Raw genomic sequence first — 15,842 nt, 5'->3', positions numbered from 1 at the left:
TCCAAAGCCTTGTCATAGTAGAATCCTGACATGAATAGTACCCCTAAGTCTCCTACTAGACTAGGAGTCTAGAAGACTGACATCAGTGATCTGAAACTCGCCCTCGCACCAATTGTCTACCTCCGACTCGTAGGATAAATGCAGATCAACATCATCCTCCTGTTGGGAAGGTCACCTCCCCATCTGTAAGCCCTCAAATGAGGAGAGCGTGGGGGAGGGAGACCTAGGGCAGAAGATGCCCAGAAAAGAGAGAGAGAGGGGGCTGCCACATGGGCAGCACCTCACAAGAGAAGAAGGCTGCAACAAATGGCGCGAACTACAGTGTAGATGGCGGGGCATCCAAGTGATGGAGCGGGCCTGCAAGTGGGCAGATCAGAGTGGCGCAGCAGAGGCGGGACAGACCAGCACATGGGTCGGCCAAGAGAGAGGCTGGTTGGGCTGCTTTGAGGCAGCCAACCAGGCCTTATATAGGGCTGACCTAGGGGCTGGGCCCTTGCCTAGATGGAGGGCCAAAAGCCCTAAAAGTGTGGGCCATAAAGGCCTAGTTTTGTGAGCCCTTAAAAGGGCTGGACCAGCAGCAGACTGGTCGGCCAGTATGAGGCTGGCTGGTCGGTTTTCTCAGCAGGCCTTAGGGCCGATACAAGGAGAGGCTCTTGGCCTCATTTCAGCATCCAGCAAGTCAGCAAACAGAGGAGCAGCAGGAGCAGCAGGAGCCTGATCGTTGGGCCTACATCCAAGAGGCAAAGCAGGGCCAGAGTTGCTGCAGACTGAGCTCACTTGGGGCTGAGCTTAGGCTGTCTACTAGGGCAGCAAGGTGCTGAGATCTTTGGACGGAAAGTCTACTTACACTCGAGGTGGAGCACGCGGACTCGAGTCTAGAGATATCCAACAGATAGGAGAAGGACCTTGTGGTAAGATCAAAGGACCACACCATAGGTGGGACTCTGGATCTATCTCTTTTGTATTGTGTCCATAGTTTTGGACAGAAATATATATTTTTGGTGGTTTCTCTATCTGGCTGGTTCATTGTCTATTGATGAGTCTGCACACCTATTTTATGCACATTAAGTAAAGAAGTTTGTGATTCCACACCCACACGCACATTGTGTGAGCTCCTGGGCATTACTATAGTCTTCCGCTATGTGTACCCTCTGTTGGGTCATTTCTAACACCTCCCACCAATTGTCTCTACCTTTGATCCTCAATACGAATTCTTCCCATACAGCTCTCTCAAAAGGGAGAATGCCACCATCTTTTGTCCCCTCTTATCAACTTACCCTTTGCATAAGGCAACAAATGATCATATTCATGTCATCTTCTGTACGTACCAATGTCCAAACCATCAAATAGAAGCAGAATTTTCAAGGTTGCGTCTCGGAAGAAAGCATAGCTAAACCTATCCACATCACTCATTGACTTGATTCGTGTGTCATCTTGTTGTGGCAACTCAAAATTGGGTCTTGGTTCTTGTAACTCTTTATCTTGATTACTTTTCACATTTATTGCAGCTTGTTCAAAACATTGATCTCCAAAAACACCTTTGTTATTGCCTGCATTATTAAAGTCTTCCCAACACGAAACAAAAGTGTGAAGCAGCAAAAGAGAACCTTATTTCAAAACACTGAAATGTATGGCAGAAAATTGCTGCAAGCATCATCGGCACATGCATAAAATCATGAGCAGTGAAGCGTGAGACATTGAGCATACCCTTTCCCATCTCTGACCCCATGTATTTCACTTCTAGTCCAAGATTATTGTGCAAATCTGTCAAACTAGAATAGTATGCCTGGAATTCAAATACAAAAGCAAACAGGGATGTCAAACAATGAACTGTAACTTAAATAAGCATCAAATTGAGATATAAGCTTTCAGCTATTATCATTTGATTTCTACATGAAAACAGGCTTCTAGCTTAACTGAAGGAGCAAAGCCACTAGACATCACACATAGCCATAATGGTACAATAAATAACAACATCAACAGTTTAGGGCGTTTGATGGCACTAGTACAAGTTCCAACGACTTAGGAGTGCCATAATATATCAATGGAGGCCAATTACTCTTTTGGGCAATTTTTATAAAATTTTGGCCAAAGCTATCAGTCTGCGTTTGCAGCCCATCCTTCTAGACCTCATCCACAACATGCAAACAGGCTTTGTTCATGGCCAAGCATCTTTGATAATGTTTTGTCATTTTGGGAGGCTTCACATTGGGCTATGCAAAGTGGCCAAAGGTTTGCCATTCTACTCTTGGATTTCGAGAAATCTTACGACAAAGTATTGGGGTTTTCTAGAGGGCACTCTTCTACGTTTTGGATTCCCAAATGCTTGGATTAAAGGGGTTTCCTCCTTGTACAGATCAGCCCCACCCATGTGGAGAAAGGGAAGAGAGGTTTCAGATTTCTAGATCAGTTCCCTAGGGATGCCCTCTTTCCCTTTCCTGTTTTTATTTGTGGCTAAAGCAATGACTTATTTTTGGGAAGATGTTATTGGGCTTGGACTTCCCCCGAGATAGGATGAAAAGCTCTTGGATAGTGAGCTGGCTAATGATACTACTGTTTTTTTTAATGCCACTCCATAGTACCTCACTTCTTTCAAGGCAGCCTTGGATTTCAGCTGTTTGGCAGCACGTGCACATATTAACTTGAATAAATCCAAAGCCTTTTGGATTAGTGAGCCCCCTTTGAATCCAAGTGAAACCAAAATCAACCCCCCAACCTAGACTGTCCTTGTTTGTGTCCAATATTTGGGCTAGGTTGGTATGGGCATCTCTCCTTTGCAGCAATTTGCCCCAATGTTGGAGAGTATCAAGATAAAACTCCTTTTTTGGAGCTCCACCAAACTTGACGTGGTCAACCAAGTACTGCTGGCCACGGCATGGTTTGTTTGCTCTTCTTGGTGCCATTCTAGGGACTGCATCACTCAGGTCAAAAGGTCAATAAGGAATTTTCTTTGGAGGGGTCTAGACGGTTCAGCAGACACCAGAGCCAGGGTGGCTTGGGAGACATTGATCCTACCAATGTGGGGAAAATGAAAAACACACAAAGAGACACCGACAAATTTGCAAACGTGAGGAGTGAAAATAGAAAGAAGCAAAGAGCAAACAACAGACGCCAAGAGCAAACAATAGATAGAAAGAAACATGCGAAGACAAAATTGAGCCAAAGGCTACTCACTCTTAAGTGAACACAAAAAAGTAACTAAATAGAAAGAGCAAGCCAACAAATTTATAGCCACATGAAAAATCAATTAGCAAGACAAAGAACTAAGGTAGCCAACTAAAATGATTACAGAAGCAAAAGACAAACTATAATAAGCATGATCAACCAAACAGTAGCAAAAACAAACACAATATAGCACACGAGCAAAAAAACAGAAACTAGCAAGAAAGCAGGCTGGGGAAGTACAGGCAGAACAGAGAACCAGACACAAGGGGAACCAAGGGGAGGAAGGTCAATGCAAAAGCGGAGGAGAATGGATCAGGGTCTAAGGGAATACTGTTTTAAGATTTTTCATAGAGCATGATCAATGCTTATTTTATGCAAGAATGTTCCTTACAATGCTAGATGCATTTCAAAGATGCTCTGCATTGGTAATCTGTTGCTAAGGACAGGTTTTTACAGGCCCAAGACTGGTTTCTCCATGCCTAAGGCAATACTTATTTTGCTATAAGTCAGAAATGGGATGATCAGTGGACAATGGTGTTTTTCAAGAAGAAATCTATAATACAAATGGAGACGGATATTTTAAGTAAACATGCTGCCTTAACGGACACGTTGGAGTTTGATATCGATGCCAGATCTTCCACACGTTCTTTCTAATTAACAATACATCCAAATGAGATAGTTCACTGGCCCAATAGTCGCATCATTCAGAGTGATAGCACGCCGTATGATGGTTGGTGTGGCCTATTATGATGGAGTTGGCACGACATAACATTAAATCTTACCACCTAAAGTCAGCGTTAACAAGCCTAAAGCAAGTCCAGAGTAGGCTGCAACCCATTATTCCAAACTGACTGTCCTCTGATTTGATGAAGGAAGAAAGCGGGTAGGGAGGGGGAGGAGCCGGTTCCTGACCTGCATTGCCTCGGGGCTGGGCTGTGCCAGGAGAAGGGAGATAGTGTGTGCGTGCATCTGATCGATCTCCTGGTGGCTGGGGACACCAGGTTGCTCCCTTGAAGCCATCTACCGAGCTGGGTTCTCTATTGTCCCACCGAAACCATAAACCCCGTGAGGTTTTGTAGAAGACTTCAAAGGTTTTTCCCCCCACAAGGGTCACATACACTCAACTCGGGAGGCCCAAGTGCCCAAGCTGCCGTTGCTCTGCATAGTTGAGCCAACATTGGCTAGGATTATGCTCTACTCTTTCAAATTTCCTTCTTGTGCTCAATTAGCAAACCTTATTCTCTAATCTTTCAAACTTCCTTCTTGTGCACAATTAGCAAACCTAGTGCATGATATCTATAGAGTCTTCCCACTTCTCAAACAATGAGCACTAGTAGAAAATATGATTTCCATATGTTGAGAATACCAACTCCAACAACCATGAGATCTAGAAGAAATGTGAATCTACTTTAGACTATTAGTAATGGCATCTCCTTCTTAGATCAATTTGCTTTAGAGGAAAAAAATCGAGAAAAAATGTTTCCATGTCATGCTTTTCCAAATTTTGAAAGGTCGTCAAATAGATTTTGTATTTAAAATTTTTGGTTTGTACCAATTAAATTATCATTATGAATAATCATTGCTATATAGGCTGGCAATTAATTGCATTTTGTTCATCTTGTGCTTGGTTCTCTACGCAGAAGAGATCAAAGAAGGACAAGAAAACAAGGAAGGCCCTGTAAAGGTTTGTAATAAGAAGGAATTTGTGTTTTTGTTTGTGTGAGTTCTTGGAATCTATTTTTTGAGTTCTTAGGATCTATTTGTGAGTTCTTAGGATTTATTTTTTGAGTTCTTAAGGTCTCTTGTGATTTGTTTCAAGTACCTTTCATGTTCCCTTGACCCAATCCCGTTATTACGGCCAAATCACTCGCTCTATAATGCACCCGTCTAGAGTTGTTCAAAACCCCCAGGATCAAGTTCGTGATCCTCACAATGTTGGAACTACTCTACATTCTATCACACACCCTCTGTAGGTATCAAGCCACAACGTCTATCCGACGACGATGGGAAGCACTAACACAATCCTTGATCATGTAAGACCCACACAATGGCATGCTACCGATGGATACCCGCTACTTTTAGTCCCTCATCAACTACTAGATCACCAACTCCACCAACCATGCCTGATCCCGTAAGAACTAGAGTTCAATTGATAGTAGGTGACTTTGCTAATATTTTTTACCATTGATGAATTTAGCCATAAGAAGATCAAATTGGATGCCTAAGAGAATGTTAATGCGAGCTTCTCGCCTATTTCATGTTATAAGAGGCTCAACTAGTTACAGTATACATGTCAAACTGGACAGAATTAGAAGTGATGGACAAGACAACTGGTAGTCTACCACCAAGTTTTGTCCTCTTCGAAGAGGATGAGTAGATGGAGGAGAACTTTTCGTGTTTTGACCATTTCCCACTTGTGCATGCAAAAGGAAAAGCCCATGTGCTCGACAATCTATTTGCCTTCCCTAAACAAGGTCGCATGGGCTTGCACAAAAATGTCAGATGGGCTGCAACAGCACCTCATGCAAGACTTGCATGTGCAGTAAGCTCATTCAACCTACGTGGGAGTCCTTTAGACAACCTACTCCCTCTTCAAAGGTCCGATTGGAAAGAAAGACATGCCTTCTACTACCCTCCTACCAAAAATCCGAACCTAGTTTGGAGCCAGCATTATAATGGCAACATACAAGCGTAGAAGTCCATGTTGGTGCAAGTGGTCAACCTGATGGAAAAGATGGATAATTTGTATTGGGTAATTGTCCTGCCGTGAGGCTCTACATAGGTTTGCTTTAAAAAACTATTAAATGGTTGATGTGAATGTAGTAGTAGGATACATTCACGATCCCCGTCCCCCGGTAGGTTACTTGGAAGGTTGGATTAGAAACACATAGACAAATAAGGGATTTCAAAATGGTGAAGTCTACAATAGATTGATGGAAGAACCTGGGGAAAGTTGTTTGGTAGGGAGCTTTCCTCTTGGTTCAAGCTCAAAGACCAAGTAGGGCTAGTAGACATTTCTGAGGGGTCGAGCTTTACATGGTGTAATAACCAAGTTGGGATCAACCATAGAAAATCTAGATTGGAGAGATTTTATGTATCTAGAGCATCGAGGGTGATGATTTTGAATGAACTTTGTAGGATTTATTGATCTCACTACTCTTTTCACATCACCTCCCCATTGGACTCACTCTTAACAAAGGCATTAGGAAAGTCAAAAGAACTTGGTTCAAGGCAGATCCTTTATTTTTTCAGCTCACCTATGTGCAACAAAAAGTCAATAGAATTTGGGATTGTGCCTTTGCAGGAGCAACCTTAGCCAGTGAGAAATGGGTAAGAGCGGTAAACAGAACTCAATTCCTATTGAAAGGAGTTAAAAAGAGGGCAATAGAAGCAAGAAAGAGGAGGAGGTAGGATTTAGAAGAGAGAATTCACAAGCTACTAGAGGGGGATGAGACAAAAAAGGGTCCAATAGAGTTAAGAGAGGTGAAAGTAAGAAAAAAGAGGTGAAAGAAAAGTTAAGAGAAGAGGAGTGAAGTAAATGCAAACAACAACTAATTTTCTAGAGAGAGGTGTGGGCAGACTGATCAAACAACCCAACAAAAGACAAGTTCAAGAGTCTCAGACAAAAAACACCTCAAGAGTGCATACAAAAGTTGGTTTGGCCTGATAAAGAAGCCTTGTCTAATAAGGAGATAGTCATTGAAGTTCAAGAGCATTTTAAGAATATGTTGGGAGAGGTAGAATGCATAGAGCCAGAGAAAATTTTAGGTTAGTGAGACCCAAGTTCATTTCCAATTTTGACTCTAACTTTCTAGACAAGCTGCTAACTATGGAGATTTGTAGAGATTGTTTTTTGGCCTTGCTTTTGACCTAGGTGTGTTTATACCCATCCCATGAAGGGGGGGTGGGGCGGGGCAATGCCCCCTAGTACTATTGTTGGGGATTCCAAGAGAGGTTGGAAACATGCCTTAGGCCCCCCTTGGCGGGGGTTCGAGGGCAGCGCGAGCCAAAAATACATGAAAATTGGTGCATGAGTTGCTTTTATGAGTTGTGTGGTCAAAATTAAAAAATAAGGGTGTGTCTCACATAGCAGGAGAGTAGTGGATATACTACTTGTATCTTGTAACTTCTCACTTGTTGTGGATAAGAAAGATGCAGTGCTAGCTATTTCTTCATGGACATAGCCCACACTAGGTGAACCATGTATATCGATGTCTCTTTGTCTCTTCCATTCCATGAACTTTTTGTACTCTGTATTTTACGCATTTTGTTGCTCAAATTGTTGCTCCATTATTGCATTTCTCCTAACAAGATATTGTGACTACCATGGCCCCAAGGAAAACTCCTGGAGAGCATGGTCTGCATATCAAATTTTATTTGTTCTTTTGGGATTTAGTGGGGCCTAAGTTGCTGACTTTGTGGGAGGACAAAAAAGAAACTATCTAAGTGGCAAGTTTTTTTACCCAAAAGAAGAATTGTACTGAGTCATTTCATCTCTCCCTCCACTACATACTTCTTGTCTTGTTGGTCTCCATACAAGACAGGACTGCTTAAGTTTATTTATATATTCAGGACTTTTCTATGGGGTAGAGATGAAGGAAGCATAAAAATAGCAAAAACACCTTAATAGCAACTTCAATGGTGTCCCCAAGTAGGCATGAAGCTACTTTGTTGGATGGTTGGCGAACTGTCATGAGCCTTGCTCATCATCTTTCTTTGTCCCCCCATTGTTCTTGCATATGTTAGGATGTTACCCGATGTATCTGCTAAGATGTTCTCCCCCCAATTATTATACAATGTTGTTTCTTGGTACCCGTGTGGTATCTTTGATGATTTTGAACGAGCATGACCTTCATAAACATTTTTCCTCATATGTTTGGAGTATCGTGCAAGCGGTTTCAAACCCGATCTACAAACAGGACAAGCATGGTACGCACTTGTAACAAGTCCTGCACGTGTGCATGAATGTGTTCGTGTAAGACATGTGTGCAAAAGAGAGTCATAAAAGCATAATCCTATATTATACATGTAAAGACACAACCATGTACATGTGCACTCTCCATATCCTGGATAGTCATGCATGGTCCACATCAAGATTCCCCTGAGTAAAATGTCATTGGTATGTCTAGGAACTCTGGAACCACACTCCTCTCCATAAGATCTATAACTCCTCTATCAAAGGTTCCATGTACACGTCTATAGTTTTGGCCTTATACTTCCTTGGCACAAGATGTCGAGCGGGCTATTGTAAAGATTCAAAAATCTTGGTTATAAATATATAATAAAAATCCCTCTTTCTTACCAATTTAAAAAAACCTCGTCATGTTTTACAAAAATGGGAATAGGGAATATATTTGTTTGACCTAGCCACCTAAATTCTGTAGTGTAGGTTGAATTCTTCCCGCCATCAAGCTGAATGTGTCTCTATCCCATTGATTCTTTCTCTCTTGTATTAGTAGAAGGTCAAGGGGGTTCAGATTATAGTCTCTCTGCAATTGTCTACCTTCAATCCAAGACTTTGTCTATCTATCCCAAATATGTTGCCACACTCTAACCCCTTTTCTATTAAACCTCTGAAAAGGGGCCATCTTCTAAAGCAGAATCCTTCCAAATCACTGAAAACCTACAAAAAGTGGTTTAGAACAAACTTTCTTCTTGCTAGTGAAGGCTAAAGACCCTTCCATAAATATATTTTACCCTCAATCTTATTGACCACCCAATTCTATCTGTCCTTCAAGAGCATTTGAAGCCCATAGGAATTCCCAAATGTGAATACTTCTCCTTCTTTTGATTCCATATATCTTGTCTTGTTGTGGTTAATTTTTGACCTTGATGCCAAACAAAAGGTTTCTATGCTCTAGGATGTTCCCTACTGAGCCTTCATCATTGTGGAGAGTAAGATTAGTATCACTAGCAAATTGTTGACATACAATCTTTTTTCCATCTTCCAGTTGAATACCCTTCATTAAACCACTATCCACTTTTCTTTGAACCAATCATCCCAATGTATTAGCTGCTATGGCAAACAGTAAGGGTGATAGAGGGCAGCCTTGTTTGATTGACCTCTTAAGTGAGAAAGGAGGAGTATTCAACCCATTTATCTCTATCTTAGTAGCACTTCCACAAGTCTACAAAAATTCTCTCAAAACCCATGTCTCTAAGTGAGATAATTATGAAGCCCCCCTCCATCCCATTGCTTTTAAAAAGAAGATATCTTGACTTTTTCCTCAGCATATTCTAGTCCTTCCCACAGGGTTAGAATGGATGCAAAAATGTGCCTCTCTCTTATGAAGCTTTTCTATTCCTCTCTTATCCAGACTTGCATTTTATCTTTGAGTGCTAGTGCTTTAGTAAAAAATTTATAGCAACAACCAATGGCCTCCAATTCCATAGTTCCTCATTTCTCTTTGGAATCAGCTTTATCATTCTTTTGTTGATTATGGTGTCTATTTCTCCTTTTCAGTTGATTCTTGCCATAACATCAAAAGAAAAGTCCCCAAATTGGTAAAATTCTATATTAAACTATCCTCTTCAGGCGTTTTCCTTTGGCCATGCTATCCACTGCACCTTTAAGTTCCTTTGGAGTAAGTCCCTATCGAGATAGGTTGACTCATAAGTTGGGGCCGCCTAGGATTGGATTGGATACACTTCTCCTACCTAAAAGTTTTTCTATTGTCCTAAATTTTGGATCTCCAAAGAGGCCCTTGTACTAGTTAGTAAACACCCCAATGATCTCCATCTTGTTTGATATTATTTTGTTGTCCACTCACTCCTAGTTCATTGATGCCCGCTTGTGCATTCTTTTTCCTTATAGTTCTAAACATCTAATTCACAGGCTTTGTCTCCTCTGTCATCCCACCATCCCCTTATGCACTTCTAAAACTATTGTGCTGAATTAGCTCCTCTTTTCTTAATTCTTCTCTAGCCAATTTTAGCTTAAGATGACCCTGCTTTGAACAATTAGAAGATAAAACTTCTAGTTGTGTTTCCAAATTCTGTCTTCTCTTTTTTCTAGCTATCCCTACCCTCTTCCTAATAGATTTAAAATTCGGTCTTCTTTTTTCTTGCTATCCCTACCCTCTTCCTAATAGATTTCAAAAAAAACTTAGTCCAATCAGTGGCTCTCAATAATTTATTGGTGTTATTAGCTGTCCCTCAAAAGGCTTATGTCAAAATCCTTTTTATCTTTGAGCACACATAAAGCAATTGAGAAAATAAAGGTTCATCCTTAAACCAAGATTTAGTTTCTCTCCCATTCCTCTATCCATAAACAATTGAATAGGATTATGATTAGAAAATTGGAGAGGCTTGCAGCTACACATAAGAGATTCATGACTAAGTGCTTTAGATATATAGAATCTATTAATTATAGCTCTTTTATGTGCTCCTCAAACTTGGTTATTCGTCCATGTGAACAAGGTATCTTCTGAAATGTCTATTACTTCTTCCTCCTCCTTAAGACATCACTAGGCATCAAGTTCTCTCTCTTGTAATACCGTATCTAGCTCTTGCCAAATATCTGCTTTCCTTTCCACCATATTAAATCCCCCATCACTATGGATGCATCTTTAAGAGTGCAAGTATTTGCAATCTTGTCATGCAAATTGGCAGACCTAGTAGCCATAGCCTTATCCTTTCCATCATTAAAGGAGGACATCACAAGGTCACTTAAGACTAGTTGCATTTGGCAAACTCTATTTAATTACTCAGTATGTCAGCCCAAGGGCCATCATTTCTCTAACTTGCATGGTGGATAGATGGTTATTGCCTACAGCATCTAATCAATCCGTGATAGTCACCAATGCCAACCTGGTGGTCTAACTACTATATATTCTTTCACTTTGCATGCACTGTGGTGGCTAGATGGTTACATGTGTCCAATAAATCATCTTGGTTGTTCTAAAACTAGCATGTAGCTTTGTACTTGCACACAACTAAGTGGTTGGATGGTTGTGCATGCAAGTTTCCAATCAATCATTAGTATGCTAAGTTAAGTAAAACATGCCAGTCCGATGGACTAACTATGCCCCAGCAATTTGAACCAACTAACACACATAAGGAGTATTCTATTGTCCTTTAATTACCCATGAGAACATCAAGAGTTTGATGGACCTAACCTGTCAAATGGTTGCAGACATGATCAAGGGGAAGACACCGAAGAAAATGAAAAAAATTTCAATAGCTTAATTACTTTGTAATACTAGCCAACCCATTAATCACCAATCTAAAAACCTCAATTAATCATGGCATTAATACTATCAAAACCAAAGTAGAATAGAGGTTGCCTAAGTAAGCAGTACTAATTGAGTACTTGCAATGAGAAGACGTTTTTCTTTAGACAACTAGTAGGTATAGGATTAACAACAACAACATGAAGGTTTCTCACTTAACTATAATCAATAGTTTTATTACTCCATTCAATCATATTTATACAGCATAACCATATAATATTTACTCCATTAAGTTGGCATTTAAAATATGGCATTCAATCATATTTATTCAGCATAGCCATATAATATTTACTCCATTGAGTTGGCATTTAGAATATGGCCACTAGGCATGTCTGTGACCTAAAAGAGTAGTACAAATTGAGTGCTTGCAATGAAAATATATTTTTCTTTAGACAAGCTAGTTGGTTTAGCATTAACCACAACCAATGTGGAGGTTTCTCACTTGACTACAATAAACAATTGTCTTACTCTAATCAATCATATTTAATCAACATAACCATATAATATTTTACAAGGCTAGCATGTGGAATATGGTAGCATGTGGCTTAAATAAGTAGTACTACCTCAGTACTAGCAATGAGAAGACATTTTTATTTAAATGAGCTAGCCAATTTAGGACTAATAGCAACACTATTGAGGTTTCTTACTTGACTATAATGAATAGTTGTGTAACTCCTATAAATCAAATTTAGTTAGAATAATCATGTAATATTTACTTTATAGAGTTGGCATGTGGAATATGTTCATCAAGATGCCATGCGACCTAATTGACTATTATGTTTCTCACTCAACCACAATGAACAGGATCCTTGCTCCTCTACAAGACACACCATGATGTGCTCATGCATTTCCATAGCCATTAAAAAAAAAAAATTGCCCTTAACATCCTTCAAGTTGCATCTATAGCTTAGTGGCACTCTCTAGATGAGTGTAGACATATATTTGTAGACTCTTATGTAACACTATGTAACTGTGGCCTTTATTGGATGCTTTCTTGTACTAGACAAAGCATCGATGAAGCCATCGTAACCCTCCCAAAATTGTGGGTTGACATTGTTTCTCTCTTGGGATCCATCTTCACATACAGGGAAAATATGAAATTGTTCTCATTGGTTCATAATTGCAATGTCCTCAAATTGTCATGGTCTCTTGTGATGCACACTTCAAAAACAGAAAATCTTCTATTTTGGAGAAAAGGGTGGTTGTTTGAAAAGCCCCATGTGCTGTGAAAATTACATGTTTGATCAATGGTCTCACAATCTTGTATCTTTCTCCTTTGCACTTCATCCACTTTTAATGCATGGAACCCTTTTTGCTCTAAACTATTTTGTTGAGGCTCTACTTATTATATGTTGATTGCTCCATGGGGAGAGGTTAGCTACAATACATGTTGTTGCATCATGTGCATTTTGTAACCTATCTCAATTAAATATAGCACAACCCTATCATGTTCACCTCTTATAGCTAGAACTAAAGAAATGGTTTAAACCTTGAGACAAGTAGAAGCTACGGAATGATTTAATGCTAGCCTTGTTTTGAAAAAGCCACTTTTTTGGCTTTTGGGACATGTTTGTAGAAATTTTATTTATCTTTAACTATACTAATTCAAAGAAAATCTTTTTAAGCATTTGTACCTAACATTAGGTTGTAGTTGAAAAAATGTGGTAAGGAAAATGAACATTTGAAAGACCTATTTTTTGAAGTTGTCTTTGAAGGCATTTTAAAAAAAATGGTCACTCAAGTTTTTAGTTCATAAATTTCTCAAGGAGTTTTTGAATTTTAAAAGTGTATCTATATGTATATGGTAGATACATATGGACATAAGAAAATTGGGTAGAATCTGAAAACTATTTGAGCCCTGTAAAGTTGAGATAATGTGAGCTATTTTGGGCATTGTTGGGAACTTTTCAAGTTTTTTATATTTTAAATAAAACCAAAATGGAATTAAAAATCATATCAAATTGCACTTGAAGATCACGATGATGTAATAATATGAAAATTTTGACACCATGTGTAGAAGCTATCATGAAATATAAGAAATATTGCTTCAGCCATTTTTGTGACTCATTTACAAGACTAGTGTTTAATTGAGATGAAGCACCATTTGACCACAGCAAATGGTGCTTTAGAATTTCTTGTACAGGTGATAAGTTTTACTATGTTAAGAATTGTACTAATACTACAAAGACTTTACTTGATTTCAGAACACTTCAAAAATGGATGGAGTGACTCATTAAAACTGGTGTTTAGAAACAATTCAAATCTCAAAATTCATGCCTAATTGATGTCACATCTTTACGATAAAAAGAGTTGAAGGAAGGATCCCTCATAAGAATTGGTGACCCCACAAAAAATCAATTATAAGTCATAGTTTCCAAAGAAGTTGTAAAATTAGTTTTCACATAGGTATTTATTTTGAGTTATATTATCTGAAGCCTTCATTACCATCATGTACATTGCCAATAATATACACTTGATTCTCTGCATTATCAACTCCTAGATCCTCAATGAGCGTAATGAACATACATCCCTCCTAGATCCTCAATGAGTGTAATGAACATACAACCCTCCAATTAGAATATTTGGACTTTGGTCCTCCGTATCTTAAAATAGTTTTTTCGATATCTATGGTTTTGACCATAAATAAGCCAAGGCTAGCTCCAATTTGCATTGAATCATTAATTATGAAATCATGAAATCATCAAAGGAATCCCTCTCACATAGAATTTCTCACAAACTTGGAGTGGCAATGTGGAGAATTTGAATTCATCATGATCAATAGTTTATTTGCATCACATGTACGCTTCCTTTTCCTATCTTCCAATATAGTAAAAATCACAAATACAAGAATGAAATCAAAATTTTAGAGACTAAATACAATATTATTGTATTTGTGTGGACACCACCTTGCTGTCTTAAAGATTGGCCACATAGCCAAATCTTATGTAGGCTTTGTGATATGTGTAGACACAATCTTGAGAGAGAGAGAGAGAGAGAGAGAGAGAGAGAGAGAGAGAGAGAGAGCACTTTGGGATTTTTTTTTGTTTTGGGGGGGGGGGAGAGAGATCTCACCATGTGATCAAAAGTTTTGTTCATGAAAATCTCTAAGCCTGAGATTTTTTATACAAAAAATTATGGAAATTCTTGGCCATGTGGTCAAATCTTTATACCAAAACTTTGAGCATATAGTTAAGAATACAAGACAATACTATAAAAATATTCAAGATATCTAAAACTACAAGACAATACTATAAAAGATTCAATAGTTCTAATATTTAATTTGTTATTTGTATACAATGTACAAAACCTTAAACACATTTATTGTCTTTTTCTATCTCTCACATAATAAGCTCCTCATAGATGACTCCTACTTCCTTTTCAAGTAACGGTGTCAAACTTGAGCTTTGGGGCTAATAGGACTAGGCACAATCTTTGGCTGTACAATTCCATGCTCTCTCCAACTAGCTTCAACACGTCTTTGCTCTCTCTTTGCTCGTGTGTTGCACACCACTATGGTAGTCTCTCTATTATTTACTATTGCAATGGCTGAAGCTTCACCATAAGTGAAGATGCCAAACACAACTCCATGCCCCTCTCTGAATGCCTCTATTATGTTGGTGATCATAGATCTCTTCTTCTTCATTAATTGCCTTGCAACCCTTGCTTCCTCTTCTTGGCTCTCATCCTCATTGTCCTCAACATCCTCAACATAAAAAATACTTGGTTTGTTGGAATTGTTCACATAATGCTCAAGGCTTGCTAACAAGTGTCAATGCACCATATGGATCAATGACACCATTAGAAAAAGTGTCAGAGGATGGTACAAGGTCAATACTCCCTCTTAACATATTATACATGCCAAAGATGTGCACAAGAGTGTCTTCCAATGCAACCATTTGCCTATGAGTCACGAACAACAAGCACATGAATTTCTTTAGAATATATCTCAATCAATGTCTCCACCATCATCTTAAACTTGGAACCATTCCATATCATCCCATCCACACCATGTGCTACATCCAACACACAATGGTGATGGGTTCTTAATGCACATTGCAAATCAAGTAAAATGCTTCCACGTTTGCCCCAACTACATATAATTTCCATTTCAAATCCAAGAAATCGTGTTGAGGGTTGTGCTTCCTACCCATCATAAAATTTCATTTTTGATCATAACGTATTTGCTCATAGAAACATTCAAAAAGGGAGAAGAAAATAATGATTTAGAAAGATTTCATCAACTAATTGACCACAGAGAGAGAGAGAGAGAGAGAGAGAGAGAGAGAGAGAGAGAGAGAGATCTATTAGCATCTTCGAGAGGCCTCGGGGGACTATGAGACAAAGTAAAATATCATAGTAAATCATGCTCATACAAACCACTATGGGCTAAGGAAAAGAGCTCACTAAGACCCTTTGCTAAGTAGTAGACTAAACTAAGTTCAAAAG

At 39.1% G+C, this 15,842-nt stretch overlaps 1 protein-coding gene across 2 annotated transcripts in view; it reads right to left on the bottom strand.

The window, feature by feature from the left end:
* The window catches only part of ATXR2 (histone-lysine N-methyltransferase ATXR2), a 198,992-nt gene extending 194,567 nt beyond the window's left edge, over positions 1 to 4,425 (bottom strand). For both annotated transcript variants that reach the window (XM_087396398.1, XM_087396399.1), the window contains exons 1-2: positions 4,078 to 4,425; positions 1,708 to 1,786 (exon numbers count right to left, since the gene is read on the bottom strand). In XM_087396398.1, coding sequence (XP_087252524.1) covers positions 1,708 to 1,786; positions 4,078 to 4,185 — 187 coding nt within the window. In that variant the 5' untranslated portion in view covers positions 4,186 to 4,425. The remainder of the gene's footprint in view (positions 1 to 1,707; positions 1,787 to 4,077) is intronic.
* Positions 4,426 to 15,842: the final 11,417 nt, after the last annotated feature.

The sequence above is a fragment of the Dipteris shenzhenensis genome, chromosome 25, assembly GCF_047967505.1.
Source record: "Dipteris shenzhenensis isolate YYH24624 ecotype China chromosome 25, Dip_SZ_1.0, whole genome shotgun sequence".
Classification (NCBI taxonomy): Eukaryota; Viridiplantae; Streptophyta; class Polypodiopsida; order Gleicheniales; family Dipteridaceae; genus Dipteris; species Dipteris shenzhenensis.
This window is presented reverse-complemented; position numbering and strand designations above follow the sequence as displayed.